The following is a 27,918-nucleotide window of genomic DNA, read 5'->3' on the forward strand; positions in this document are numbered from 1 at the left end:
GCTCCTGGGACGTTTTACCCTCAGAAGAAGGGTCCTTGCTCCAGGGCCCTGAGTTTAATTGTGTTGTTTTTTTTTTAAGATTTTATTTATTTATTTGACAGAGAGCGGGAGAGAAAGCGAGAGAAAGCACAAGCAGGGAGGCAGCAAACGGAGAGGGAGCTGAGCAGGGAGCCCGATGCGGGGCTCAATCCCAGGACCCTGGGATCATGACCTCAACCGATGGCAGCCACTTAACCAACTGAGCCACCTACGTGCCCCCTGAGTTTAATTATTAATTCCAGTTTTTGATTCCCTGTCTCTTGTTCTCTTTTCTAAAGAGCAGTTCCCTAGCGTACCCTTTGGAAAAGAATTTCCAGTTGAAGTTATATAAAGAAACGTAGGACCCAGTGCCTGCACCCACAGGCTGTGTGCCGTTAGGGGAAAAGCAGGGAACAGAACTTGACTGTCTTCTAGGCGAAAGACAGAGGCTGGTGAGCAGGAGGAGAGCAGGAACCTGGGTCCCAGCAGGAAGCGGGGGTGCAGCTCATGCAGACATGTGTGTGACAGCAGGAAGTCTCTGAACCCACTGCTCATTACAGGATAATTTTCATCCATGCTCACTTTTCTAAGAAATAACTCCACCGGAGCGCCTGGGTGACTCAGTTGGTTGAGTGACTGCCTTCGGCTCAGGTCATGATCCTGGAGTCCCGGGATCGAGTCCCACATCGGGCTCCCTGCTCAGCGGGGGGTCTGCTTCTCCCTCTGACCCTCCCCCGTCTCATGTGCTCTCTCTCATTCTCTCTCTCTCAAATAAATAAATAAAATCTTTAAAAAAAAAAAAAGAAAGAAAGAACTCCACCAAACACAATCCATTCCCGGGATTTAATTCAAAGCTGTGATATTTAAACACCAAGTCTGGCTTAATAAGAGAGCTAGAAGACCAGAAAGCCATGGGTTGTGTGGGGAGTGTCTAAACATCAAGGTTAGCCTTTCAGGAGGCTTCACCTCATCAGTCAAGACTCCCAGGAAACCAATATGGGACAAATTTTCGATATTTAAAGACAAAATGATGCTAACTTCCCACGTATTTAAATTCCTCCTAATTTTTTTTTTAAAGATTTATTTGAGGGAGGGGAGGGGCAAAGGGAGAGGGAGAGAAAGAAGCTCAAGCAGACTCTGCGCTGAGCACGGTGCTGATGTGGGGCTCGATCTCATGACCCTGATATCATGACATGAGCCAAAAGCAAAGGTCGGATGCTCAACTGACTGAGCCACCCAAGCGCCCCCTCTTAATTTTTTATAATAGGTTACAGTTGGCCCAGGGCAATATTTTAAGGAAATATTACTATCTCAATAAAAACAATACTACTGGGGGCAATGCATGACACCTCTATGAAAGCACCTCCACATCCCTGCCGTCCTGACAACGACCCCCACTCCAGGTGCAGAATCGGGGACACTAAGAGTCCCCCAACATCAGTGCAAGGGAAGACCCATGATTAAATTGCATATGGTGGAATTCCTACTCCAGTACTGCTCCTCTTGACCGACTCTAGCTCTCAAAAACTTGACATTATTGTAGGAGGTGAGAACGCTTGAGTCCCCCCTGATGTTTTCTGAATCTTCTCGGCAACTGACTGGGCTACTGTGATATTGTAATAGAAGAAGAAATAGATATTTCGTTTTTGTCCTGGTTCCTGGCACAAAACTCCTAAAACCCATGTAATTTCCTGAATGACAGGAGCATCTTTTGTTATGGTATCTGGCCTTAGTCCTTGGTTTCTGACACAAGAACTTTTAAAACCTTCCTAATCTCCAGAGTGTATGGTTCTGTACGCTAATGATATGGCTGGTCACCAGAAAGACCAAGGTGTGAATAAAGGGCTGAACTTTCAGCCCCACTCCCAACTCTAGGGAGAGGACAGGGCTGGAGATTGAGTTAATCACCAATGGCCAATGATTTAAGCTATCATACCTACATGATGGAACTCCCATAAAAGAAACCTAAACTACACGGCTTAGACAGCTTCCGGGTTGGTAAATGCATCCAAGGCACTAGGAGGGTCATGTGTCTCAAACTTTCCAGGGACAGAAGCTCAAAGTCCTGTGATCACAATGCTTCTGGATCTCACCCTATATGCCTCTTTATCTGGCTGTTCATGTGTATCCTTCATAATCAACTGGGAGTAAATAAAGTATTTCCCTGAGTTCTGTGAGCCATTCTAGCAAATTACCAAACCTGAGAAGGGGTGGTGGGAACCTCTCAACTATAGCTGGCAGGTCAGGAGTAGATGAGTGCCCTCCAGTTGCGACTGGCTTCTGGAGTCGGGGCAGTCTGGAGGGGCTCAGCCCCTGACTTGGGGGGAATGTACTACTCCAGGTGGTTAGAGTCAGAGTTGAATTCAATTGTAGGACACTCAGAACTGGTATCTGCGGAGAACTGGAGAATTGCTTGGTGTGAAAAAACCACACATTTGGCATCAGAAGTGTTCTGTGAGTAGTTGTAACAGATCATAGGCACTACATTATATTCTCAATCACTGAGTTTACCACAAAGCCAAAAATCTCTGATGATTACATTTGAGTCAAAGGGTTCAATGTGATGACTTGTGTATGAAAAGCAGTGACTGCCCGTTCATCTGCAGTAACAATAGTCTTCTACAAATTTATCAACCACCTAATCATTTATGGAGCATGGACAATATGCTAGAAACCAAGCTAGGCTCTGGGTCATAATAGTTACAACTTGCTCTGCTCTGTAAGATACTAATTCATCTTTATGTGGGTTGTTAGGCTATTTCTCCACTAAAACTACTCTTCGTTCTCTTCTTGGAATGCTCCAAGTATTCCAAGAAGATCACAGTGCTTTGAGGACTGACACAGAGAATTAGTGAAGCCAACCATGATTGATCACCCTCAGGCTGCATCCAGAAAGGCCCATTCTTCATCCGGCTTGGGACTCAGGGAAAGCGTGAGATGAAAGTTGTTCAGGGATCATCACTAGAATTTTCTATCCTCTCTTGACAGGACAACCTCAAGCCCCCACCTCACTGGCTGATGTTGAAACATGCGTATGAGAAATGATGGATTATGCACTGGGCCAGTTAGCAAAACAGATGACGCGTTCCTGAGAAGCAATCATTGTCTTCAACTGGACAGCACCGCCATGACAGATCTGCTCGAAAATGCCCTCACACATTCCTTGAGGGAATCTTTTCTTGGACAGTCACTTACAATGTCTCTTCTTAAAGGTTATTCTAAGCTGAAAGTATTAGCAAGCATCCCAGCATGATTAATAGAAGGAAAGGAAGCCATTTCTAAAGAGATAAAATATAACTACAGTGTAAGTCAGCAGAATGGTCAAGTAAATCCCGGTGCCTCTGCTTATCATGGGGCTGTATTAAAAAGAAATTAACCCTTGAGGTCAAGATAATACTATGGCAGAAGGAGAGAATTATTGCTTTCCCTGAAGGCTTTTCTCCCTGAGGCAAGACAGCACATACCCCAGATTAAACTTCCATCAGCAGATCTTGGAATTCCATCAATCTTTCATTACGGTCTAGCTCAGAGAACCCTCTGACCAGATGTCATTGGGAAGCTCTCCACCCTCCCTACGGAGAGACCCTCCAATTACTCCCCGGGAAAGACACAACAGCCAAGGGAAAAGAGAGATAACTTTCAGATTAGCTCAAAAAACCAAGAGGCCCACTCTTTCTAAATCCCTGTCACCTAGAACAGAACGGCCCTTTATCACTGACAATGGCTACCAATTGAGGAAGGAAGCCGCCTCGGCCCAAGTGCTGCCCTCGCCCACGGTGTGATGGAGCTGAACAGACAGAACAGCCACCACACTCACCCGCGTGCTCGCAAGAGATCTCTGGAACGCCCTCCCTGCGGTAGATGTGCCTTCTGTGTGGGAGGGGCTGCCTCCTTTAGCCGGCGCTAATTCAATTTAAGGCTCAAGGGAAGGTGTAGGCTGGAGACAGAAACCACTCCAGAGAGCTGAACAAAGAGAATAACATATAAAGAATTGTAAGTAGGTAATTAACAAGGCAAAAAGGAAAGAAAGAAACAGGAAGATGGAGGCAACATGCAAGGGGAGGCAGGGGACTGCGACCTGCAGGGTTGACGGAACGAAGCACAGAAGGCGGAGGTGATTCGTCTTCAGACCCCATCAGAATGCTGCTTGTGTCCCCTCTTCTGTTTCAGGAGTAGTTGGTTTTCACTTGGCGATCGCCAGCCCAGCTCCATTTCCCAAAGTCCCTTGCAGCTAGCTGGGTGTGGCCAATACAATGTGAACGGAATGTGTGAACCCATGTGACGTGTGCAAGTCCTAGGTCGTCTTTCAACTTAGAGACAAGTCCCCTGGCCTGATCCGACAAGGACGACACTGGAGGGATGGCCCAGCCACAACCCAGAAGGAGCCTGAGCCTGCCTGGCACAGGGCTGTGCTGGGAGACAGGACTGCTCGTTGCAGACTGCTACAGGAGACCATGTCTCCAGTGTTTCAGATAATGGGCTTGAGAACCCCTGGTGCAGCAGTCCAGCCATACCCTATCTGATACACAGAGGGTCAGCTCTAGGAACAGTATCAGGACTGGCAATGCTTGTGGGTACCCCAAGGAATGCTGGTAGAACTGGGGTACAGGTAGGGAAGGAGAGACAGTCAGAAAGGACCTTGCCTTTCTTACAACAACCTCCTACGGCAGCCACAAAGATCCTGATTCTGCTCTGCATGTATTACCACTCTATTGCTCTTTCTCTAGAGGGGAGGAGGGCATCCTGGGTCCCTTACAGCCAGGTCTCTATTCTTCATTTTCTAAACAACCCGCTAAAGATACAAAGCACATTCCTAGCTCAAAGCTGTACAAAAAGGGGTCTCAGGGCCACAGTTTGCTTTCAATTCACAACTGTGGTCTTTTTTTATTATTTTTTTTATTTTTAAAGATTTTTATTTATTTATTTGAGAGAGAGGCACAAGCAGGGGGAACAGCAGAGGGAGACAGAAGCAGGCTCCCCACTAAGCAGGGAGCCTGACGCGGGGCTCATCCCAGGACCCTGGGATCATGACCTGAGCTGACGGCAGCCACTTAACCGACTGAGCCACCCAGGCACCCCCACAACTGTGGTCTTATCTCTTTAATTAAGAAGCCAGGTCTCTAAGGACAGGGACCAGGCCATGGCGCTCAAGGGCCTCCCTGCTGACCCCCGGTTATTTTAGATCATCTGTCATCTCTTGTCAGGATTAACAGACAAGCCTCCTATTCGGACAGATGAGAATCTCAGGAGTCTGGTCTTTGCCCTGTCAGAACCAGAAGGCTCATCTAAGGTAAGTTCCACCCTCTGTCTTTAGTTTCCTAATCTCTAAAAGAGAGGTTGGGAGAGATTGGTATTACACTGCTTTCTCTTTTCCTTTCTTTTTTAAGATTTTATTTATTTGAGAGAGAGAGTGCACACACAAGCAGGGGGGAGGGACAGAGGGAAAGGGAGAAGCAGACTCCCTGCTGAGCAGGGAGCCTGACACGGGGCTCAATCCCAGGACCCCGGGATCATGACCTGAGCTGAAGGCAGACGCTTAACCAACTTAGTCACCCAGGCTCCCCTAAGCAGTGTTTTCGAAAGAAATCAAAAGACAACAACGGTAGGAAAACAAGAGCAAGAACTATGTGTAACAACAGTCTTCTAAAACAACTTAAACAAGGTCTTGGTGGCCAAGTCCAGGGGACTATCCTAAGAGATGAGAACAGGAAAAAAAAATTCAGTGTACTTGAAATCCACTATATTCTTTAGATAAAGGTTCTCCGAGATCTTGACCAGATAAAGCAATTATGTCAAAGATAAACTCACTTGGAAAATTATGAATAATCTATCACACCATTTTTATTAGAAATTATTCATCAAAAATAAAAAAGAAATGTATAAAACATTCTCTAGAAAGACTGGTGTTGCGGTAACTATTAGCGTCAATAGTAACATTTAACCCGAGAAAGTACTTTTTATAATGCATTTGTGCCCGATGGCCGTGGTAGCTGCTATTAATTATGAAGGGATTTTATCTTCATTCTAGCAGGCCCCATAGGTCTCCATTTTTTAATAGTTATTTATTAAAAGTAATTCCAATTTTTCTTAAAAACAGACAGCAATCTAGTATGCATTAACTGACCAGAGCAGCGGTTTCCAAAGTGTGTTCCATGTGACTACATTTCCATGAAGGAAAGGGCCCCAGTGAATATCAGCACATGAAAACCTCTAGGAGGGTCCAGAGTAAAGGGGCCTGTTGCACTCTGTTTAACCCAGTTTTCCAAATGACCCTAGAATCTCTTTTTTTTTCCCCTCAAGGAAAGCGTATGAACGTCTTACTTCATTAGTGCCCCATGGAACACTGCCATGGAAGTCACTCAGGAAAATGCCACTTCCGGGGTCTAAAACCCTCTGACTGCACCCCCCACCCACTTTCCTTTCTCACGGGAAACAGATGGAATCAGCAGATACTACTGCATGTTGGCAACGTACACAGGGATCTGTGTGCCCAGATCCTTCCCAGTAGACGGGTCCATATCTGCCACAAGGGGAGCGGAGAGTCCCTGTTAAAAGTCCCCTATGTTCAGAAATCAGTATGGGGTGTTACAGCCAGATACCCCCCTCACCCAAAGTAAACTCTCCCCATAAGCAATTTCTTCAGAGCAAATCAAAACCACTTGAATGCCTTCAGATAGTGCTAAACCCAAAATAACTATAAATTCTGAAATTACTTCGAGCCTCTGGTATACGTACTTTCCTTCTTCATGTGAACCACCTCAAGAAATCCCCTAAGAGCCCCAGCAAACTAATACACTGCCCTGCTTTGATTTTCTGCATACACCTGACACCACTAACTGACAAGCAGATTATTACAAGGTTAGAGGGGAAGAAAGAAAATGGAATCTCGGGAGCGCCTGCTTGCAAAGCATCAAGCAGAGGGTCAGGTCCATGGTCATGTAAGGGACTAGCACTGGCATTATCAGGAAAGTGGTTATCTCGATATTCACCGGAGGAGAACACACAGCCCGAGTTCCAAGGACTGTGCCTCCTGAGTTATAAATCAAATCAACAAGTCTTTGCTGGGCACCTACAGGACTGGGCTGGATATGTTAAGGGCTGCATTCGTCACACTGTCTTTTCCTCACATTTCATTAAACATATCTTTTCAGAATTCAGAGAGAGAAAGAAAGAGAGGGAAAAAAAAAGAAATCCCCTAAGAGATTCCATTTTCTCAGTAAGTAAAGTTACAAAGGAATGCAAAATGGGCTCATTTTTGCAAGCAAAATGAAATGCTTTTATGTTTTATTCATGCAAAGTGAAAACCCCTTTCCTTTGCAGCATTACAAATTGAATTTGCTCTTGTAAATTGCTGTTAAAAAAAAAAAAGAATCAAAGCAAAAGAAAGTTAAAAAAAAAAAAAAAGCAGGAATACAAACGCCCCTTCTTCTAGGGAAGGGAAAACTCAGGGGACCAATGGGGAGAAACAGAACCTTTCACTGGCAAATGTACTTTTTAAAATTTATTGCTTCCAAAAGCAATCCAACTCTAGGACCCCCCAAACCAATGCAGGAACTTGAGGTCCTGACAGCCATTGTGGAACCCTGAGGGAATTTCTAAATTATACTTACCTGTTAACACTGAGTAAGAGTAAGAAGTGGTTTGAAAAACATGGTTAACCCAGCCCACATTTCAAAAACATAAGCAAGGTAATGTAACCGAATTTACATTGCTGTCACTGGGGGGCAGCGGTGGGGGGCTCTTCTTGCCTTGTAGGATAACTGAACTCATGAGGAACAGCCCCTCATCCCCTGTATCAAATGATCAACTGTCTCCGAAACCTCCCTGAGGTCTGACCCCTCCCATATTCACCCTGTCTTTGAAAGAAAGCCATGTAATTAGCTGTAGCTGCTCATGTATGTTCCCTCCACGAATCAAGAGCTAACATTCATTAGGCATTCGCCACGTCTCCATCACTGTACCAGTTACGATACACACACAAAAGCGCATATATACACATGCCTTGTGGTCCCCCTTATGAGCCCCATTTCACAGATGAGAGAAACTGAGGCTCAGAGCTTGGATAATTTTGTCAGCTGGAGTTTGAATCCTTTGCTCTCTGAACTTGTGGCATTTGGCCTCACTTTAAAAAACTGGGTAGCATGAAAATGTCACCAGTGAAATCTGCTCACAGCCTAACCTTAAGAAAACACAACCCCATCTAGTTGTACATGTACATAATGATCCTCACCGTGGCTCCTGCCTTAAAAACAACCCTGGGGGCCACGGACCAGGGAAAGACTGAGCATCTTACATCCTTTCGTTAAGACTAAACATTTCTAATGATGAGCAAACATCATCATGAGGTATTTTCCTTGTAAAATTCATCAATTCATGTCAACTCATCAACTGCAGCGCTACAGTTTTGCCAAGCAAGTGAATGACAGGTGTGTACGCATAAATTACCCACTCATCCCGCCCCCCCGCCACCGCCCACCCCCCGTGCACCTGGCCCAACTGCCACCGCGTTCATCACTCTGTGACAGAAGCTCAAAGACACAACTGTGCTCCCAGGAAGGTTCATCCAATCAGAGGTCAGAAGACACTTCAGCTTTCTCTTTTGCAGACCGTTTCTTATGCCTGGTTATAGCAAAAATGCTTGTTCTGAGACTGAGAAGTGCGTAACCATTTTTTCTTTCTGGTTTGGGACTTGGAACTGCATCAGAAGACTACCGAACCCACAGATGCCCAGCCCTGGTAGCCAAAGGCTGGGTGGGATAAGCCAAGGCAGAGCCCCCAAGAGAGGATCTCATGACCCAATAAACCAGAATGCCCAGGAATGGAACCACAAGCCCAGCAGGGTCAGCTTTCTCTCGTCTGGGATTTTTACCTCCTTTTGTCCATTTTCAACAAAGCAATAACTAATTATCCTATACCTGATCCCTAAATGCTAGGAGATCCTTGGGTACTTTGGGAGTTGCCAAAGACGGGCTATAATTTAAGAGCTAAATGCATTCAACGTAGCCCAATTACTTAACAATGGTATCCAAGGATGATGTCTGCAATAGCCGTCACTTCATTATTTAGAATATATATGTATTTGAACTTCCTTATTTCCAGTCATCCTGGAGAACAGATAATTCAGCACACGTCTAAGAAGCACTTGCTGTAAATAACAAATTTTCAGTAGAATTTCAGAGAAACACACCGAACGGAAGGAATCTTGACGTGACTGGGCATTTCAAATGGTAACGAAGTTTGGCTCACCCCAAACCCCAGAAGTTCCTGCTCACCGTGTTTAATGATCTAAAGCTTGTGGCGCAACCTCTCCCTTCAAGCAAGCCCTCTAGGAAGGAAGCACCACTAGGAGGGCTTCTGAAATGGCCAAGATGAGCCCAGACTGCAGAGAAGAGGCAAAAAGAAGGGCAGGGGTCCAGAGAGCCTGGGTGAGTTGGCAACTGAGATGAGCAGCATGAGCAGGGGGAGAAATACGCAGAACTCGAAGACAGGATCCAGAGCTGACAACAGGTCTGAGGTTCAGAAACCCTGAAGGGAGGGTTTAGGAGGCAAGGAGAGAGATGTGCTTTCCTTTGTTACATTTCTAAGGACAGTCTATCGTCCCCTTTGATGTTCAGTGATGGGCAACAACAGCGAGACGACGCTTCAATGCTGAGGTGACAGGTGACGGCAGCACCCCCGGGTACTCACCGGCCATTGTCGCGGCCCACGCCCCACACTCGGATGCTGGCGATGGGCTGAGAGTGGAGCACAGTGCGGTCCATGGGGTCCACCAGGCTGAGCGTGTCGTTCTCCAGGATCAGGTACATGTCTTTCCCCTGGGAGTCAACGAGAAAACAGGCTCTCTTCCTCAGGAATCTATGCTTGGTGACACAATTATCTAGGGACATCATTGCAATGGTCAAAGGAAGCCACCCTTTGAGTCTGTAATTTGTTTTCCTAAGAGGGCAACATCCTCTCCTGAGTAAAATATGCATAAATCTTTCGTATGCCTCATACTTACCTAGTTCCTCTCTCCCTCTCCACGCCCTCTGAAATGTGTCCCCAGCCTGCCTTCTGGTCGGCTCTTGTTTTTAATTATTTACAATTCTGAATCTTGGCTCTGAGAAAAAAGGCTAATGGGTGGTTCCCTGGAGAATCTGGTCTTTCACTAACGCCAAGCCTGTCATTCTCATCACCTGTGTCTCCGTCCCTTCCTCTCTGGCCAGACCCTACCAGGCCTGCCCTTGACGGCCTTCCCCCAACCACGACCATTCCATCCCTTCTTGGCGTTGACAGCACTTCACATCTAGGTGATTTGGCTGACCAATCGCAGGTGCACTTGTGACTCGCTTGGTAGTACGACAGCTAACGTTTCTAGAACTTGATCACATCTCAGATGTTATGCCTCGGGCTTGGGGCACACTGTTCGCAATCCTTCCAACTTGCCCTGAGAGACTGGTGTGTTATTATCTCCAATTAACAGGTAGGGAAACTGAGGCTTCAAGGTTAGGCAACTTGCTCCAGAAGCTGGGAGGCCTTGAGCGACAAGGGCTCTACCGTAATACCGATGCAGGGGGAGACCGAGGCTTCTCATCGCTTGCATTGCTCCTGTCTCCTCACATGGGCGGCTCTTTGGGGGCAAGAACGTTAGACTATTCAACTTTATTCTTGTTGGACTTCCTCGGGCATAATTTGAGAAATTATTAAACATCTGCTGTTCACTAAGGGACGCTGTCTCCTTTCTTCCAGCCTCAGGTGAGGCCAGCCGCTTGGCGGTCTTCAGGAGATGCAAGATCGCTGAGCCCCGGAGAGCTGGGAACGGGGGAGGGGGCAGGTCCCAGGTCCTGCTGGTGGCAAGCAGGTGATGCGCTTTGGGAGAACTGACGGCTGTTTGGGAGAACTGATAGATGTCTGGTGCCTCCTCCCCTCTCTCTGCCCTCCCCCAGGAATGAAGCATTGACCGCAGCCTAAGAGACCTTCCGCCAGGCCCGCTAGTGAGCGGCCCCCAGGACAACTCCCACCTGGTCACCACCACCCCATCTCCATGCAGCTGCTTCATGGCAAACACCCTGCAGACACTAACAGACTTTGAAAGCCTCTGTTCTCACGCTTTACGGGATGTCACCCACTGGGAGGCCTGGTCCCCCTCACTGAGCAGGGTGTTGTGTTTCCTTTGGGCTAACTCTGCTTAGAAACCCCCACCGGTCCTCCCAAAGGTCACAGAGACTGTCTTCATGGGTTAACTCGACTGACCCTCCCTGCATTGTTGGGCAGAACCAACGACGACGTCCAGCGGGCAGTCTAACATGAGAATGGCTGGGTGAGCGTGGCGTGTCCCTGAACGAAAATACGGCGTGGCTCCTGCAGACTCATTCAGCACATACACATCTTCCGAGGCTCATCCTATCGCTTTTCCCATCAACACACCGCAGCTCCTGGTTGACCACCGTAAAGTCTTGCCAATCGGTTTTTGTTACCAAAAGAGCGACGCTGACGCAGCTATCATCTACAGATGAGACACGCATCCGACGGTCATGGCTTTATTTTCAGTTAGCCACTCAACAGACATTTAAGGAGTTGTGCTGGATGTGGTGGGGCATGGCAAAAAGGCAGAGCTCCCCACCCTCAGTGTTGAGCTCTACTTTGTACACCATGAGCTAGAAGCACTCACTGCCTGAAGAATTTATTGTTCAGAAGAAGGAAGAATTGAGAAAAATAGGAGCGGCTTAGTGGGGCTAACTAGGTGGGAAGACACAGAGGATTTTCAGGCATGGCTGCCCCCTCGCCCTATATCCCCATACAAAGTTCTCGCTCCTGTAGGTATCCTGCCAATTGGAGATTCCTTTAGAATCTTACTAAGCTCTTCTAAGTACCTGGTGGCAAGTACTTGGTGGTATTCATCAGCCATTCACACATTAGTATGAATTACGCCAACCTTTCTTCTAAATCCTAGCTGAGATTTGTTCTTTTGGTGGGAGAGTATTTTGACTGAAGGAGAGAGAAGGCAGGTAGATAATCTGGTGGGAAAGACATGTCTGGGTATTTGGGTGGGAGGTGGGAAGTAATGCAGTGAAAGCATGGTAAAGGCAGATACCAAACAGACGTCCTTTTCTTAGACAGGAGAAAATTCTTCCTTCTTTCTCCCCATGCTTGAGATCTAAAAGTCTGGATGGTAATGCAGCTCAGCCCCATTCTAAGGTACATAGACTCTTCCATGGGAAGCCTTGGGAACCTCCCTCCCTCCCATTACGATAGTGCTGCTCGGGGCTTCAAAGAGCCCCATCCAAGAGCTGCCAATGCTCTGTATGAAGTGGGCAAGGTTCGAGAGCAGGGGGCTCACGTAGCACGCACTATTTCAAGACGCTTTCGATATACCTGTTCTATTGGTCTCAGAGCATGGCAGGCATGTAGCTTTTCTTGTTTGACATGATTTTTACACGAACTGGGTATTTTTACTTATTACTTTCCTTCCTGAAATGACGTCAACTAACATTTCAAAGCAGAATTATTTTGTTCAAAGGGAGAAAGAATATATAGTTATCAATTCTAAAAACTCAGGTATAATATTGATTTTCAGATTATAAATAAAGCAGAATGTGTTATAAAAGGATAATGCATCAACTTTTAGAATACAAGGGACATCAGCATTTTTGTGTGTATGTGTAAGGGTCACATTCCCCTTTGAGAACATACTTTCAGAGAACATCTCCTTTCCTCCTTATATAATGGTGTGTCCAGTTTTGCATGCAAGTTTAGGGGTTTCTGGACCCTAGCACCCATCCATACATCCCTGGGACTTGGGGATACCCGGTCAGACCCTGTCGTGTAGACATGGACAAATGTTCTCTCCCAGGGCCCAGTTCTCACCGGGATCTGGCAGAGTGAACAGATAAATCAAAGGGTACACCACGCCCACCCTACCTGTCTTTCTGGGGAAATGCACCCGATAAATTCCCTCAGTAGCACATCTCGCAGAGCTCTGGGGTGCGCAAAGCACAGCAGAGTGTGAGCGAGCCTGCCGTTAATTCTTTCCACGTGTTACTCACCTCTCCCCAGATGCCGACTGTGTCCCGGATGTCATTTTTGCAGTAAGAAAGCTGCCTGATACAGTTGTTGACTGCAACGCTACTTTTGCCAGGGGCGAGGTCCTCCTCTGCCATTTCCACCCATCCCAGAGAGCGCACAGCGAAACACTGCAAGACAAAGCACAGGGCATGAAGGCACGCACTGACCGAGGCCGAGCTCCACCGACTTACCAAGATCCCCTGCCGGGTATGCCTAATGCATCTGCAATCACTACATAATGGCCCGATCATCGAATCCAGCAAACGAATCCTCTATTGCTAGAAAATTAAATTGTGACTGCCTTTTGCTATTTTTTTTTAAGATTTTATTTATTCATTTGAGACACAGAGATACAGAGAGAGATAGAGCATGAGCAGGGGGGAGAGGCAGAGGGAGAGGGAGAAGCAGGCTCCCCACTGAGCCAGGAGCCCGATTTGGGCCTCGATCCCAGGATCCTGGGATCATGACCTGAGCAGAAGGCAGATGCTTAACGACTGAGCCACCCAGGCGCCCCCTGCCTTTTGCTCTTAAAAAAATGTAGTGATGGGGCGCCTGGGTGGCGCAGTTGGTTAAGCATGTGCCTTTGGCTTGGGTCCTGCGATTGAGCCCCACATCAGGCTCCCTGCTCAGCACAGAGCCTGCTTCTCCCTCTCCCTTGGCCACTCCCCCTGCTTGCGCTCTCTTTCTCTCTCTCTCTGTTAAATAAATAAATAACATCTTTAAAAAATGTAGTGATAAATACCTTCTTGCCTACTTTTCTGTATATGTGTGTGTGTGTTCAGATTTTTTTCTTGGAGTAGATTACTAGAAGTAGAATTACAGGGCTAATGAGTATGAGGATTTTTAAGCTCCTTTATCTATGATAAGGCAGGTTTTTTTTTTTTTAAATAGTAAGAAATGCAACACCCATGAGATCTGCTATGTGTTAAATACCCAGAAAAAGACAATGGGAGAGAGAAAGAATTAAATACATGTTTGGCACTTGTTTCTAATAATGATGAAGCAAAATGTATTCTCTCGTACCCAGAAATGAGGGAAGATGGGGAAAATGTGCTTTTGTGATACTAGGTCTCAGGTTCCATAGCATCTGTAATTAGCACCAAATCCTGAAAGCCTGCACAACGCACAAGCTTGCGAGACACCCTATTCTTTTATCCTTTCGAGATATTTTGATCTCACACTCCTTGCCTTCCTTTCTAAAGTTCAGTCATCTAATTGTTTCAAAATATAAAAAGTATCATATGCATGTTACAACAAGAAAAATCAAAGATGTATAAAAAAAGGGAAACTCATGGGACATGCGAGGGCTAATTCGGCCACAGATCTGCTTGCTGCCAATTGCCAGGGACGCCAGGTAGCCGGAATGGGGGTCCCTCCCAAGCTGCACAAGAGCTGAAGAAGCCGCCTACCTCCCCAGCAGGGGCAGGGCAGACAAGGGGCCACGTGTCTGCAGGGTCGGGGGAGCCGGCAGGCTGGCTCTCAGAGTTATCTTGTAAAGTTTCCAGAGTGAACTTCATAATCAGACTGATAGAGGAGGCAGCTGGCTAGACAGGAGCACTGAGCAGGGCTGGCCGGCTGTTGAAAAGGCAGAAATTGCCAACCATCTCCGGAACGCAAACAGTGGGGCAAAACCCCAGGAACATGCATCATTCTTTCCTATAACCACAGTCCTAGAGTACCCTCTGGCTTCATTATACCACATTTACATTGAGGTGTTGACCCCACCCCCTGCAGGGCATGGCTGCCCTGGCAGTTCCAACAAGGACCACATAGGGCCCAAACCTCCCCTTCCCCACCGGTGGGAGGAGTCCCTTAGGTGACGGGAGTCCCCCTCGGCCCGAGATGGCCCTCGCTCTGACCTCATAACTCATGCAAGTCTATAAACCAAGTAACCCTGACCCCCTATGAAGCAGCCACCTCTCGGCCCGCCTGCTAGCCCACCTACAGTGTCCTTTTGCTCTGAACACTGTTAAATGCTTGCTTGCGTGAGTTTGGCTCTGAATTCCTTCTTGGCCAAACTCAAGAACCAAGCAAGGGAACAGGACTCGCCGCTAACCAAAGGAGGAAATGCTACACACCGTCCCAAAGTGACCACATTCGGTTCAGTTCAACCTCCCCTGTCTCATGCCCATGCCCCTACCGGCTGCCTCCTGCCTGAGTTGCTAACCACACTTTCAAGGGGGGAAAAAACCCCACCAAAATACCAAAGACAATCTATTTAAGGAAACAGCACACAGATCCTCCTGTCCTAGAGGGGACGCAGGGAGGTATCTGCAAAACCACCCGGAACAGAACACCAGCCCTGCGTGACGGTGGATACGATGCCTTCTACAAAGACACCAAAAAGAGAAGGTCCTTGGGACAGCCGCCAAAGCTACTCAGCACTCCGTGTCCTGAGGGAAGTTCCTGGAAGACACCCTCACGTTTCATCTGTGCCTGTGCATCTGCTGCAGGGAAACCAGCCCAAGGGGAAGAGGAGGCCCACAGGTACCAGGGCCGGCTGGGGACCCGCTGAGGGCGGCCTTGGTCAGCAGCTGGCCTGCTTCAGGCTCGGGTAGAGCACCAGGGTGGTACGGTTCAGCTCCACGGACAGGGACGGGAGCCCCAAGTAGTCCCGGTTCAGTGTCAGTGAGAACGTGTCATGGGCAAAGTCCTTGGCCAGCAGCAGACGGCCACAGTGGACACCCAGGCTCCACACCTGGCCATCAAAGGTCACCACATACCTGGCCCCGGCCACCACAGCATGGTCTGGGAAGAAGAAAGCCCAGGGCAGGTAAGATGGCTCTGCCCGCTCTGCCCGCTGCCCTGGGGGCCCTGAGCGCAGGGGGTACTCCAGGGCATCCAGAGCCTTTCTGGCCTGTGACCCCTTGGGCAGCCTACATGGGGGGGTCTATCCCCAGCTCTTCTCCACCATCTCTAGCCAAGTCGACAATAAAAAGAAAGGACTGATACAGGATTCCTTTCATACGAAGTGTCCAGAGTAGGCAAATCCATGGAGCCAGGAGGTAGACAGGTGGGAGCCAAGGACAGAGGGTGACAGCTAAGGGACAGAGGACGCTTGTGAGGTCATGAAAATGCTCTACAACTGACGGCAGTGGGGGATGTGAACCTCTGAATATATTCAAAGCCGCTGAATTATATGCTTGAACTAAAAAAAAAAAAAAAAAAAGTCTGCAGCTCTGTCCCCTTCGCCTGAGACCAAGCTGTGCTTCTCCCGATGGATACGTCAGCTCCATGCACCACAGCCCTCCTTCCCCTGTTCACGACTTCCAGGGGCTCTGCCCTAAGTGTCCCTTTCTGCCTCCTGCAGGAAGCACCGTGTAGCTCACCAACCTCCCTGCTAGTCAGTAAAAGCACAGCGCCACAACCCACCCCAGCCTGCCATTCTGATCTTGTTACCGCCCACCTTCTAATGAAAAACTCGGCTTTCCCGCCTTCACCAAAAAAGTGTGTGGTTTGTCCACACACCACCAGGCAGTTCTCAGACTGGGGGTCCTACAGTTCAACTCAATTCTGACACTACCTGCTGACAGCATCAGATCCCACAGGTCAAGGGGCTGGTCCTACAAGACTGTACCCCGGCAACTCCCCCCTCCGACTTCAGATGCCAGTCACAAGCCCAGGTTATAGATTGGAGGTTCCAACAACTCGCTCCCCAGCTTTGATTAATTTGCTAGAGCAGCTCACAGAACTCAGAAACATTTTACTTACTAGCTTCCACACCTGCTCCGGGCAACCCTATTCTCCCCAATCTGCATATGTTCACCATCTTTTGGGGTTCGTATGCAGGCTTCATTACAAGGGCATGATTGATCAAACCACTGGTCATTGGTGATGGAACTCAATCTCCAGCCTTCTCGCCCCTCCCCAGGAGCCCAGGGGGTGGGGGGCTGAGGGGTGGGGCTGAAAGTTCAACTCTCTAAACACCTGGTGGGGTCCCCTGGTGAGCAGCCCCCAGCCTTAGGTGCTCTCCAAACATCACATTATTCACATAACAAAAGACCCTTACTCACTCTCAGCACTTAGGAAATTCCAAGGGTTTGGGGAGCTGTGAGCCAGGAACCAAAGACCAAACATATGAGAAATATATCTTAACAACTAAATACATATTTTTCTTATACATCACAGTATCACACTCCTCTAGTGCTCTCCTCCAGCGTCAAACTGGGAAACTCTCCCAGTTTGGAGAACAGGTTTATCATCCCAACCTACTTTCATAGCAGAAAAATAGCACAGCATAGTTGTATCATCTGACACAACAAACAAGACATTGTTCAAATGTCAAAGGTATTAATTCATTTACTCCTTATTTTAACCCTTTGATTATTAATAATCAAATTAATCAAATCTAATAATCAAATAGGATTATTATTTGATTATTAATAACCCTATTATTTTAAATAATTATTTGTGTGTACCCATTTTATAGGTGAGGAAAGAGAATGAAGCACAAGGCCAGTAAGTGGAGAACTCAGGGTTCTGGGCTCCCACTCTTTTTTTTTTGGTAGTTTTTAATTTTATTATGTTATACATCATTAGTTTTTGATGTAGTGATCCACGATCCATTGTTTTTGTATAACAGCCAGTGCTCCATGCAGTACGTGCCCTCCTTAATACCCATCACCAGGCTAACCAATCCCCCCTCCCCCCTCCTCTCTAAAACCCTGTTTGTTTCTCAGGTCCATAGTCTCTCATGGTTCATCTCTCCCTCCAATTCCCCCCGCCCATTTTTCCCTTCCTTCTCCTAATGTCCTCCATGTTATTCCTTATGTTCCACAAATAAGAAACCACATGATAATTGACTTTCTCTGCTTGACTTATTTCACTTAGCATAATCTCCTCCAGTCCCCTCCATGTTGATGTAAAAGTTGGGTATTCATCCTTTCTGATGGCTGAGTAATATTCCATTGTATATAGGGACCACATCTTCTTTATCCATTCATCTGTTGAAGGGCATCTTGGCTCTTTACACAGTTTGGCTATTGCGGACACTGCTGCTATGAACATTGGGGTGCACATGGCCCTTCTTTTCACTACATCTGTGTCTTTGGGGTAAATACCCAGTAGTGCAATTGCTGGGTCATAGGGTAGCTCTATTTTTAAATTTTTGAGGAACCTCCACACTGTTTTCCAAAGTGGCTGTACCAACTTGCATTCCCACCAACAGTGTAAGAGGGTTCCCCTTTCTCCACAACCTCTCCAACATTTGTTGTTTCTTTCCCTGTCCATTTTTGTCTGGGTTCCCACTCTTAACCAGTCTCTACATGCTTGAGATTTTACTGGAAGGACAGGGTCAGATGGGGCTACATCCACAAAAAGGCTCAAGAACAGTCAGCAACATTGGTATAGTTTTGAGTGTATATGGCCCAGAGCAGGGACAGCCTGGTTAAAATCTTAGCTCTGACTTACTGGTACTGTGATTTTGCCAAGTGATTTATAAAATCCCAATCTTTTTTTCATTTATAAAAATGGAAAGAAAACTCAGTGAACATTTGTTGAATGGAAAGAGCAAATGAACAGAGTGCTACAATAAATCTTAGCTGGAGTCATTAAAGGGGGGAAAATGAAAGGATATGATTTGTAGTGAGTGGGACCACCCGTTCCAATTGTCCCCAGGACAGTTCTGGTTTATGTTTGTTGTTCTAGCAAAATTACTGAGTGGATCCTTTTACTCTCAATAGGGTCCCAGTTTGGATAATAAATTATTATAGTCACTCTAGTCAAATTCCAGTGAATTCAGCCTCTGGTGTGGAAAATGGAGGTTTGGATGGGCTACTGTGATATGCCCAAGCGGAAATAGGGTTCAAGATCAACAGAAGCTGCTATCAGTTGAGCATCTGGTGATCCCAGCAGAGGTGAACAGTAAAACACTGCGGGATGGTCATATGCCCTTAAAACTAGAAGCCAGGAACACATTTTCCCACTCTCTTTAATTGCCTGCTACAAAATCCTACAGCCTGTAAATACTCAAAAGAATTTATTAACAACAAGGAAGGTAAAAAAGAATATTGGCTGCTTTTTGTCCCTTTAGTTCAAGAATACTTGGATCTCAATTTAAACAAGCTCACTAAAATTCAAGGGTATTTTTCTTGGCTAAGAAATGCCAATGGTACATGAAATATACTGTTTGTCACGCTGATAAAAAGAAAACAAGAGTCCTAACTATATGATTACAAGGCATTTAAGTAATTTTCCTTGTGCAGTTTTGCTGCTGTTGTAATTTGGTTTCTGATCCACAAAACCTCACCACCGGTCCCCACGGCTTTAATAAGAGGAACCATGTGTAAGGGGAATAACCCAGTTCGTCCTCCCCAGGAACCAAGCCGCCAAGAACAACCTGCGCTGTTTGGTGCTGCCCCCGTGTGGCGGGGAAGGTTTACAACCACCACCACTTTTCCTTAAGCTCGGAGATGATGATGTTCAATGCTATCAACTCTGGGAATAAACATTTGTTTCAGACTATGGGGAGAGCCAAAATATTCAGTAAGAAAAAAAAATCAAATATTTAATTAACCTTACTTTTTTTCAAAATTTAAAAAACCTCCCAACATTTGCACTTCGATTGATGTTCATTTTTCTTTTCAAGATTTTGTTCTTAAAGTAATCTCTACATTCAATGTGGGGCTCGAACTCACAACCCCAAGATCAAGAGTCACATGCTCCACTGACCAAGCCAGTCAGGCAGGTGCCCCAATGTTCATTTTTCAATAGCTCTTTACCAAAATGGCAAACATGAGAAGCGGTTCAGGGAATAGACAGTGTCATTAGACAAATCTGGATTTAAGTCATGACTTTGGGGAAGTCACTTCTGGTCTCTAAGACCCCTTTCCTCACCCAAAGTCATGCTGTCCCTAAGACTGGTCCTGAAAGTAAAATGTGGGTGGAAATCCCAAGACTGCCACTTAGTATTCGTGATCTTGAGCAAGTTAGTTAAAAATCTGTGCCTCAGTTTCTTCATCTGATACTAAAAATCCCTGTCTCCCAACCGCCTGTCACATGTTGTGAGGAGTAACTGGGCAGAGTTTCTGCTGCTCCCTTAGTCCTCACTGGCATTAGGGGAATGAGCATCATGGCTGAATTAGCAGGGACACTGCTCTTGGCCTGAGGCGTCCTTCTCTCCCATTTCTCCTTCTCCGCACTGAAATCAAGTTGTCTTATCTTGGTTGGAAACACACATCATGTTTCCACTTCATTTTCTCTTGAGTCCTATATTAATAGAGACACACGCCTGGGGAAGACCGCTTCCAAACACACGTGTGGAGGGACAGAACGCAGCACAAAGCCTTGGTTCCTACCGGCCAGATAGTCCTGGGTTTGAATTCCTACATCCCCATCAGTGGGTGCTCAGCCTCCACGAATATAAGTGTTCTCAGGTGAAAAATGGTGGTAACTGAGGCTCCCAGAGCTTCCAGGAGCTCCAAAGTCAATAAGAAAGGGGACGTGGCTGGCCTGTAGCAAATGTTCAGTTTCTTCTCACTCTCTTTCTCTCTCTCTCTCGATCCAGGAGGCCCTCTCCTTTCGTTCTTTGTTCTCTTGGAGGTGGTCTACGTTTCCTTTCCCGGAGCTTTAATGAGGACAAGCAAGAGGAGAACATGCAGGCAGGGGACTGGGGGGGCCTGTCCTGGGACTATTCGGGGGGACAGGGATGGGGGGAGGGGAAAGACAAGGGAACCTGAGCTGTTGGACAGGAAGGTCCAGGCTCGTCTCTGTCCAGGCGAGCCAGCTCAGTGCACGGCACCAGGGAACGTGGTGCTTCCATGAGCCCACGTCCACAAAGCGGCTCCTTCAATGCCGGGATCAAGGTCAGAGCTCTGTGACTACTGAGGAGCAATGACAAAGAGGGAAGTGATACTCGAATCCACAGCAACACTAAATTATAGATATTAAAAAACTAAAAAAGTTCCTAGAGGAAAGCTACACTTTCGTCTAGCATTACACATGTAATCCTAATTAACACTCATTTATGCGAGTGACTTACCATTTAAGCCTAATTACCCTGCAGGACAATAACAACTGTATATTCAAGTCAATAAACATTTATTGAGTGCCTGTTAGTTCCTGGAGACAGAAATGAGTCAGGCATAGCTCCACTCTCGAGGAGCCTGTAAAGGAACAGACACCAAGCAGTAACCCCTAACATGGCAGCATGAAATAAGGGGACACAGACATGTTGGTTGCTCATGGAAGGGCAGTTTTTTTGTTTTTTGTTTTTTTTTAACTCAGAGAAAGAGCATTTTGGATAGCTTTTTTTTTTTTTTAACATTTTATTGATTTGAGAGAGCGTGTGCGCGCACGAGTCAGGGGAGGGGCCGAGGGAGAGGGAGAGGGAGAAGCAGACTCCCCACTGAGCACGGAACCTGCCCTGTGCTTGGCTTGGGACTGGACCCCAGGACCCAGAGATCATGACCTGAGCCGAAGTCAGACCATTAACCGATGGAGCCGCCCAGGCACCCCTGGACAGCTACTTGAGGGATGTGGTATTGAGCTGGGCTTTGTAGAATGGATGGATTCATTCAGTCAACAAACACACACTAACATCTACTATAAGCCAGGTCCTAGAGACACATCAATGAACCAAAGAGACCAAAGGCTCTGCTCTGCGTATTTAAAAAAACTGGAAGGGGGCACCTGGGTGGCTCAGGTGGTGAAGTGTCCAACTCTTGATTTTGGCTCAGGTCATGATCTTGGGGTCGTGGGATCGAGCCCTACATCAGGCTCTGTGCTCAGCATGGGGTCTGCTGGAGATTCTCTCTCTCCCTCTCCGTTTGCCCCTTCTCCCCTCCCTCTCTCTCTCAAACACATGAATAAATCTTTAAAAAAATAAAAAATAAAAAACTGGAAGGATGAATTCATTTGACTATAACACCATAGGTCACGCAGCTCCAGGGACATGAACAGGATGAATAAGGTACAGGGTATGGAGGGGAGGGGCATGAACATAGTGGTTTAAGCCCCAGGTTTTCAAGGAACAAATCCCAAGTTGGGTGATCTGAGCCAAGTTACATAATCTCGGTGAGCCTCAGTTTCCAAGCCTGCTGCAGTGAGGACAATGATACGGACCTCCTGGAGGTCACTGGCATGATTAAATGGGATGGCCTATGCTCAGTACCTTTACAGGGTCTGGCCCGAAGGGGCTGATTGAGAAAAGGTGGCCACTATTTCCTCAAGGTCTTTGGTCCTTGTCAAATGTGTGGGGATTGGAGAATGTCACCAACAGCCAGCCAGTCAATCCTGTCTTTTTTTTTCCAACTCATGATACAAGCTCATGATACATGAGCTTCTTTTTCCAACTCACGATACATGATACACACCTCAGTGGCTTGGGGGTGGGGAGGACAACAGGGCCTGGGGAGGAGTGGAGGAGGCTCTGTCCTCTTCAGAAGGGCAGGCTCCATCTCCTCGGCCTACCTCAGGGGGTTTGACCAAGAGTCCACGGCCCTGGGGAGGGGGGGGCGGGGATCCATGGATGGGCTTCCAAACCTCATGAAAATATACCCCCAATTATTTGTGTGTTTCCATATTATGCAAAAGGGTCCGAAGCTTTCACTAACTTTCCAAAGGCTCTGAGAACATGAAGTATTTTAAAAGAATTCCAAGGGAGTTAGAAACCAGAGCACTCAGTCATCAAGACATCCATGAAGACGCACGGTTGGGGGTAGAAAGAGCTTACCAGGTGGCAGCAGAGTTCTTTTTTGAGAAGCAGAGGAGGAGGAGGAGGAGAATGGTTCAGTGGCTTTACATAAGAAATGAGCAGGCAGTTAGGGGCGAGCAGAAGAAATGGGCATGAAGGGAAGTGGGGGCAGGGAGAAAGGGCCGTACAGCCTCTAGGGAAGGAAGCACAGTCTCTGAGCAGGTGGCCTGTAAAGAGGAGGGAAGCCCAATGCCCCGTTTTTGATGCACTGTGAGCCCCTCCATTATCCTCCGTGCTCCAGCAAAAGCCAGCTACAAAAGGACGGCTGATGTGCAGGGGGAATTGAAAGAGAAGGGTGTCCCCTCCCCCGCGGAGATGCTTGGCAGAGAAAGAGCAATAGGCAAAGGCCTCCAAGCGGAGACCAGGAAGTCAACCCAAGCCCCAGGGAGCAGGCGGAACTTTGGGAAGGGCCCCTGGACTGCCTGCGGACGTGAGACTGGCATTCTACTCCGGAGCCCAAGAGCACGGCGATCCCGGCTCCTGCCGGGGTGATTTGGAGATGTTCTGCGGGGCCCTCTTCTATCCGTGCTCGTGGGGCCCGGTGCAAGGAAAACAAGTCTTCTTGCTACACGTGACTATGAAGAAGAACCTTTTATTTTTAAGATTTGATTTATTTATTTGAGAGAGAGAGGAAAGTGAAAGAGAGCGCGTGTGCACAAGCAGGGGGAGGGGCAGAGGGAGAAGCAGACTCCCTGCTGGGCAGGGAGCCCGGGATTCCAAGATCATGACCTGAGCTGAAGGCAGACGCTTAACCGACTGAGCCACGCAGGCGCCCCAAGAAGAACCTTTTTAAAGATTTTATTTTTTTTTATTTATTCATGAGAGACAGAGAGAGAGACAGAGGCAGAGGGAGAAGCAGGCTCCCCGCGGAGCAGGGAGCCCGATGCGGGACTCGATCCCAGGACCCTGGGATCATGACCTGAGCCGAAGGCAGACGCTTAACCGACTGAGCCACCCAGGCGTCCCAAGAAGAACCTTTTTAATGATCATATAGCCCACATATGAACAGTGAGAGTATCTTTTTTTTTTTTTTTTCCATCCTGGTGGCCAGGATAACATAGCCATTTAGGGCACCTTCATTACATTTGACATCCTATGTTCTGAAATGTTTCTCTAAGAGTTGAGAACAGCCCTCCACCCTTTCATTTCCCAGGTACTGCACACCACGGACACAACACGAGCCCGATTTCTGCCCGGGGCCCAGTCTTCCGAACGTCCAGATTTCGCTGAGAAATAAAGCAGTGAGGAAGCAAAGGGCTGGGACTCCAAATGACTTTTACAGCGTCTGTTCTAAAAAAACACAGGCTCGGGGCACCTGGGTGGCTCAGTGGGTTAAGTGTCCGACTCTTGATTTCAGCTAGGGTCATGATCTCAGGGTTGTGAGATCAAGAGTGCAGAGTCTGCTTGAGATTCTCTGCCCCTCTCTCTCTCCCTCTGCCCCCCCGACCCGCTTGCACATGTGCGCACGCTTTCTCTCTCAAAAATAAATACATAAAATCTTTAAAAGAAAAAAGCACAGGCTTTTTAAGATTCAACATACCTTCATTGGACACTGCCTCCATAATAGGGAAGTCTTTAGTTAATCGGTGTTTGTGGCCATCACACGGAGGAAAGTAAACCATTGTCATCATGGTCACTGTTTTTAATATAATGAGGCTTTATGTGCTATCGCTTTTCTTTTTGGAACACTGAAATGCTTTCTAAGCCAGCATCCCGGTGGGCTCCGCTTGAGAGGTGCCCAGGGACTCTAGAGTGGAGCCTGACCCACTTCTCCATCCAGCTGAAGCAGGGAATCAGCCTGCTTAATTATTCAGCACGACCCCGGCAGCCAGGGAGGACCAGAGAGCATTTCTACACTGACCCCAATGAGCGCTTCAGTTGTTCCTGCCATTTCTCCCCAACTATGGACAACATGGTGAGCAATGGGGCACAAAACAAGACACCTGGCCCTTGGGGACCCTAGGCCCACTAGGTCCATGTACTTAATATCCCCCCTTCCCATCTCTCAGAACAAGACAACCCTGCTGGAAAACATACGCTTTGTTAACATCTGACAGGGCCTTCTACAAAGAGGACAGTCCTGATAACAGCTACCACCCATAATAATAGATGACCCGCACGTAGTGCTTACAATGTGCCAGGCACGGGGGACAGATCTGGGATTGAACTGTTGTCTGCGATATCCATCTCCATGCCAGCTTGCTTGCTCACTCCTGGCTGGTCGGTTCACGGAGGGTCGTTCCCAGCCTGGGTTGCCTCTGCCACCAGCAAACAAGAGGCTCTGTCCCTAGTAAACGTTCTAGAAACACGCCAAGGTCAAGGTGCGGGAATACCAACCACAGTCTCTGTATTTGGGAAATGCCCCAGAGCACGCACAATAATAGGGACTCAAAGCTAAGTTATTTAACACAATTAGAGGAAAGATGCACTAAGGAGGTAAGGAGCAGAGTTTCCAATTCCCCCCTATGCACAGTGTGGAGCCGTGCAGGTTCCCCAGATTTCAGGCTTCGGTGATTTTAAATCCTTAAATGAATACATAAGGATTCTTCCCAAGCAGATGTGTTTTTATTTCTCTCGCTCTGTGCCATTCCCAAGGCAGCCTCTGGCTGTGGGAACTCTTCCTCAACTGTTCTGTAAGAAGTGCTTGATGACCTGCCACCACACAACGTTGAGAAACGTAATCATTTTGAGATTTATAGAAGCTGAGGCTTGAACCAGTGATGTGCTGGAAAGAATGCACAAGGGCAGTCACGCGGGAGTGGACAGAGATGTGATTCTGCATGTACTTTAAATATTTAACTGTCGCTGGGGAGTCCTTGCTGCCCCACTCTTATTCAGGGGAAACAAAAACTCCCCATTCCTTCTCACTGAGAGATCTCTTCGGTAAGGATGAGTTAGCCCGGCTGCGCAGAACGGCAGCCTGGGCTCCTTCCTATCCCCTCACGTGGCCAGGGAGGGTGGGGACAAGGGTCTGGGGCCATGCTGGAGAGCGGGACAGTGCCACTCCACTGGATTTTGACACACGCTTGTGCAGGGCTGAAACCATGACATCAATGTGTTTTGCTTTTCATTTAAGACAGAAGATACGTATTTCTGTGCGGCTAGGAACTCCTAACGTCAGTATGTCGTAAACATATTTCTAAGTATTTATTGTTATCTTAAAATATTCTCACTCGTACTTAGGTGAGGGGCTTCCAGAAGTAGAATGAAGAGGGATGGAGTTTCCATTTACGGAGCTCCCATGGTAGAGGCGCTTTATTAGTTTTCCAATTTAATTTGGTATAATTATTACAACCAAGTAAAAGAGGTAGATCCTCCCCCTGCCCCCGCCATGTTGGGAAGGAGAAAAGACTCCCTAAAGGAACTCTGGCCAGTTCAAGGCTTCATAAAACATTCTGAAAGGTGTGACTTGGGGTACCACGGTCATCATAGTTAACCCTACGGTTTGTGCATTTGGTGGTGAGGAGGAGGCGGGAAGTGGGTGAAGGCTGAGGTGGAGAGAGCCTGTCACACACACGTGTTAATCAGGATTGTGTGTGTGTCTGGACACAACATACAGAGTAGATAAGCTCATTTCTCCTGTGTTTCTCCTTTAGTCCTGACAGAACACTTTGCTCTGACATTTCTGGTCACATTTCTGGTTACCAAGCAATTCTCTATAATACCACTGGGTGTCCTATAATTTAACAAAATTCTGACCCTATGTACCTGGAGATAGCACCGGATCCCACAGGTTAGAGGCTCAGTCCCACGAGACTGCCCTTCCCCCGCACCTCAGATGCCAACAGCAAGCCCAGGTTGTCCCTTGTGCTTCTGACTGGCTAAACTGGGGGATCCCACAACCACCTCTTTGGGTTTAATTTGCTAGAGCAGCTCACAGAACTCAGGAAGCCAGTTTCCTTACTAGATTACCCGTTCATCACAAAAGGAGATAGCTTGAGAACAGCCAGATGGGACAGCTGCAGAGTGCGAGGCGTGGGGAGGGCACCCAGCTTCCAAGCCCTCCCTGACCACGCCGCTCTGCAGCCCCTTCAGCATACGTACCTCGGGGATTTTTAGGGGGAATTCATCACATAGGCACAATCTACCATTTGTTCCCTGTCTAGCCCTCTCCCCTCTCTGGAAAATGGGGGGTAGGGCTGAAAATTCCGAGCTTTTAATCATGGCTTAGTCTTCCTGAAATCAGCTTCCCATCCAGGAGCCCAAGAGTCACCTCATTAGAGCAAAAGACACTGCTGTCACCCAGGAAATTCCAACGGGTTTAGGAACTCTATTTCAGGAACCAGGATTGAAGACTAAACGTTAGAACAAAAGATGCTCCTAGTGCTCTTACCACGTAGGAAATCCTGAGGGCTTTAGGGGCTCTGTGCCAGGCACCAGGGGCAGATGCCAGACACTGTCTTTACATATGTAATCAACTTCATCTGTAAGACAACATACGCGAAAGCTGTTATTATGTCTATTTTACAGATGAGGAAACTGAGGCATAGGGTGGTTGTTACAGACTGAACTGTGCCCCCTTCTGAATTCGTATGTTGAAGCCCTAACCCCCAATGTGGTTGTACTGGAGACAGGGCCTTTAAAGAGGTAATTAAGGCTAAAGGAGGTCGTAAGAGTGGGCCTGAATCTAATAGGATTGATGTCCTTGGAGAAGAGAAAGAGACATCAGGAATGTGTGCACAGAGATGCGTGCCATCTGCAAGCCAAGGAAGGAGCTATGGGAGAAACCAAACCTGCCAGCACCTTGATCTTGGGACTTCCAGCCTCCAGAACGGAGAATAAAATTCCTGTTATTTAAACCACCCAGCTCGTGGTGCTTTGTCATGCAGCCCGAGTCCACTACTGCAGTATGTGAATCCAAGGTAACCAGCTGGTACTCAGTGGGGCTGGCCTTCAAACCCAGCTTGCCATGCCGCCTCCTAGGAGCAACAACAACGCTGGCTTTCCTGAAGGAGGGGGAGCCAGGCAGGCATACCTCGCTCTGCACCCCGGGACCCCAGAGAGACCCTACCACCCCTTACCCGACACACAACGTGCTCGTCCTAACTGTGCAACAGCTAGCGTACCCGGATACCAGAGGCCAGGGAGACCGGCTCCCACTCTGAAGAGGCCCCAGAGAATTCACGTCCAGAAGTACACTGAGGAGAAGGAAATACCCCCCGAGA

The 27,918-nt window shown here is 47.6% G+C and overlaps 1 protein-coding gene across 20 annotated transcripts in view; it reads right to left on the reverse strand.

Moving 5' to 3' along the window:
- APBB2 (amyloid beta precursor protein binding family B member 2) overlaps nt 1-27,918 on the reverse strand; it is a 365,427-nt gene that overhangs the window by 60,220 nt on the left and 277,289 nt on the right. For all 20 annotated transcript variants that reach the window (XM_064584403.1, XM_064584412.1, XM_064584409.1 and 17 more), the window contains 2 exons: nt 13,044-13,190; nt 9,706-9,833 (listed from right to left, as the gene is read on the reverse strand). In XM_064584403.1, the coding sequence (XP_064440473.1) occupies nt 9,706-9,833; nt 13,044-13,190 (275 nt within the window). The remainder of the gene's footprint in view (nt 1-9,705; nt 9,834-13,043; nt 13,191-27,918) is intronic.

This window comes from Mirounga angustirostris, unplaced genomic scaffold (assembly GCF_029215605.1).
Source record: "Mirounga angustirostris isolate CCGP_5_RB_7025 unplaced genomic scaffold, mMirAng1.0.hap1 SCAF_2, whole genome shotgun sequence".
Lineage (NCBI taxonomy): Eukaryota > Metazoa > Chordata > Mammalia > Carnivora > Phocidae > Mirounga > Mirounga angustirostris.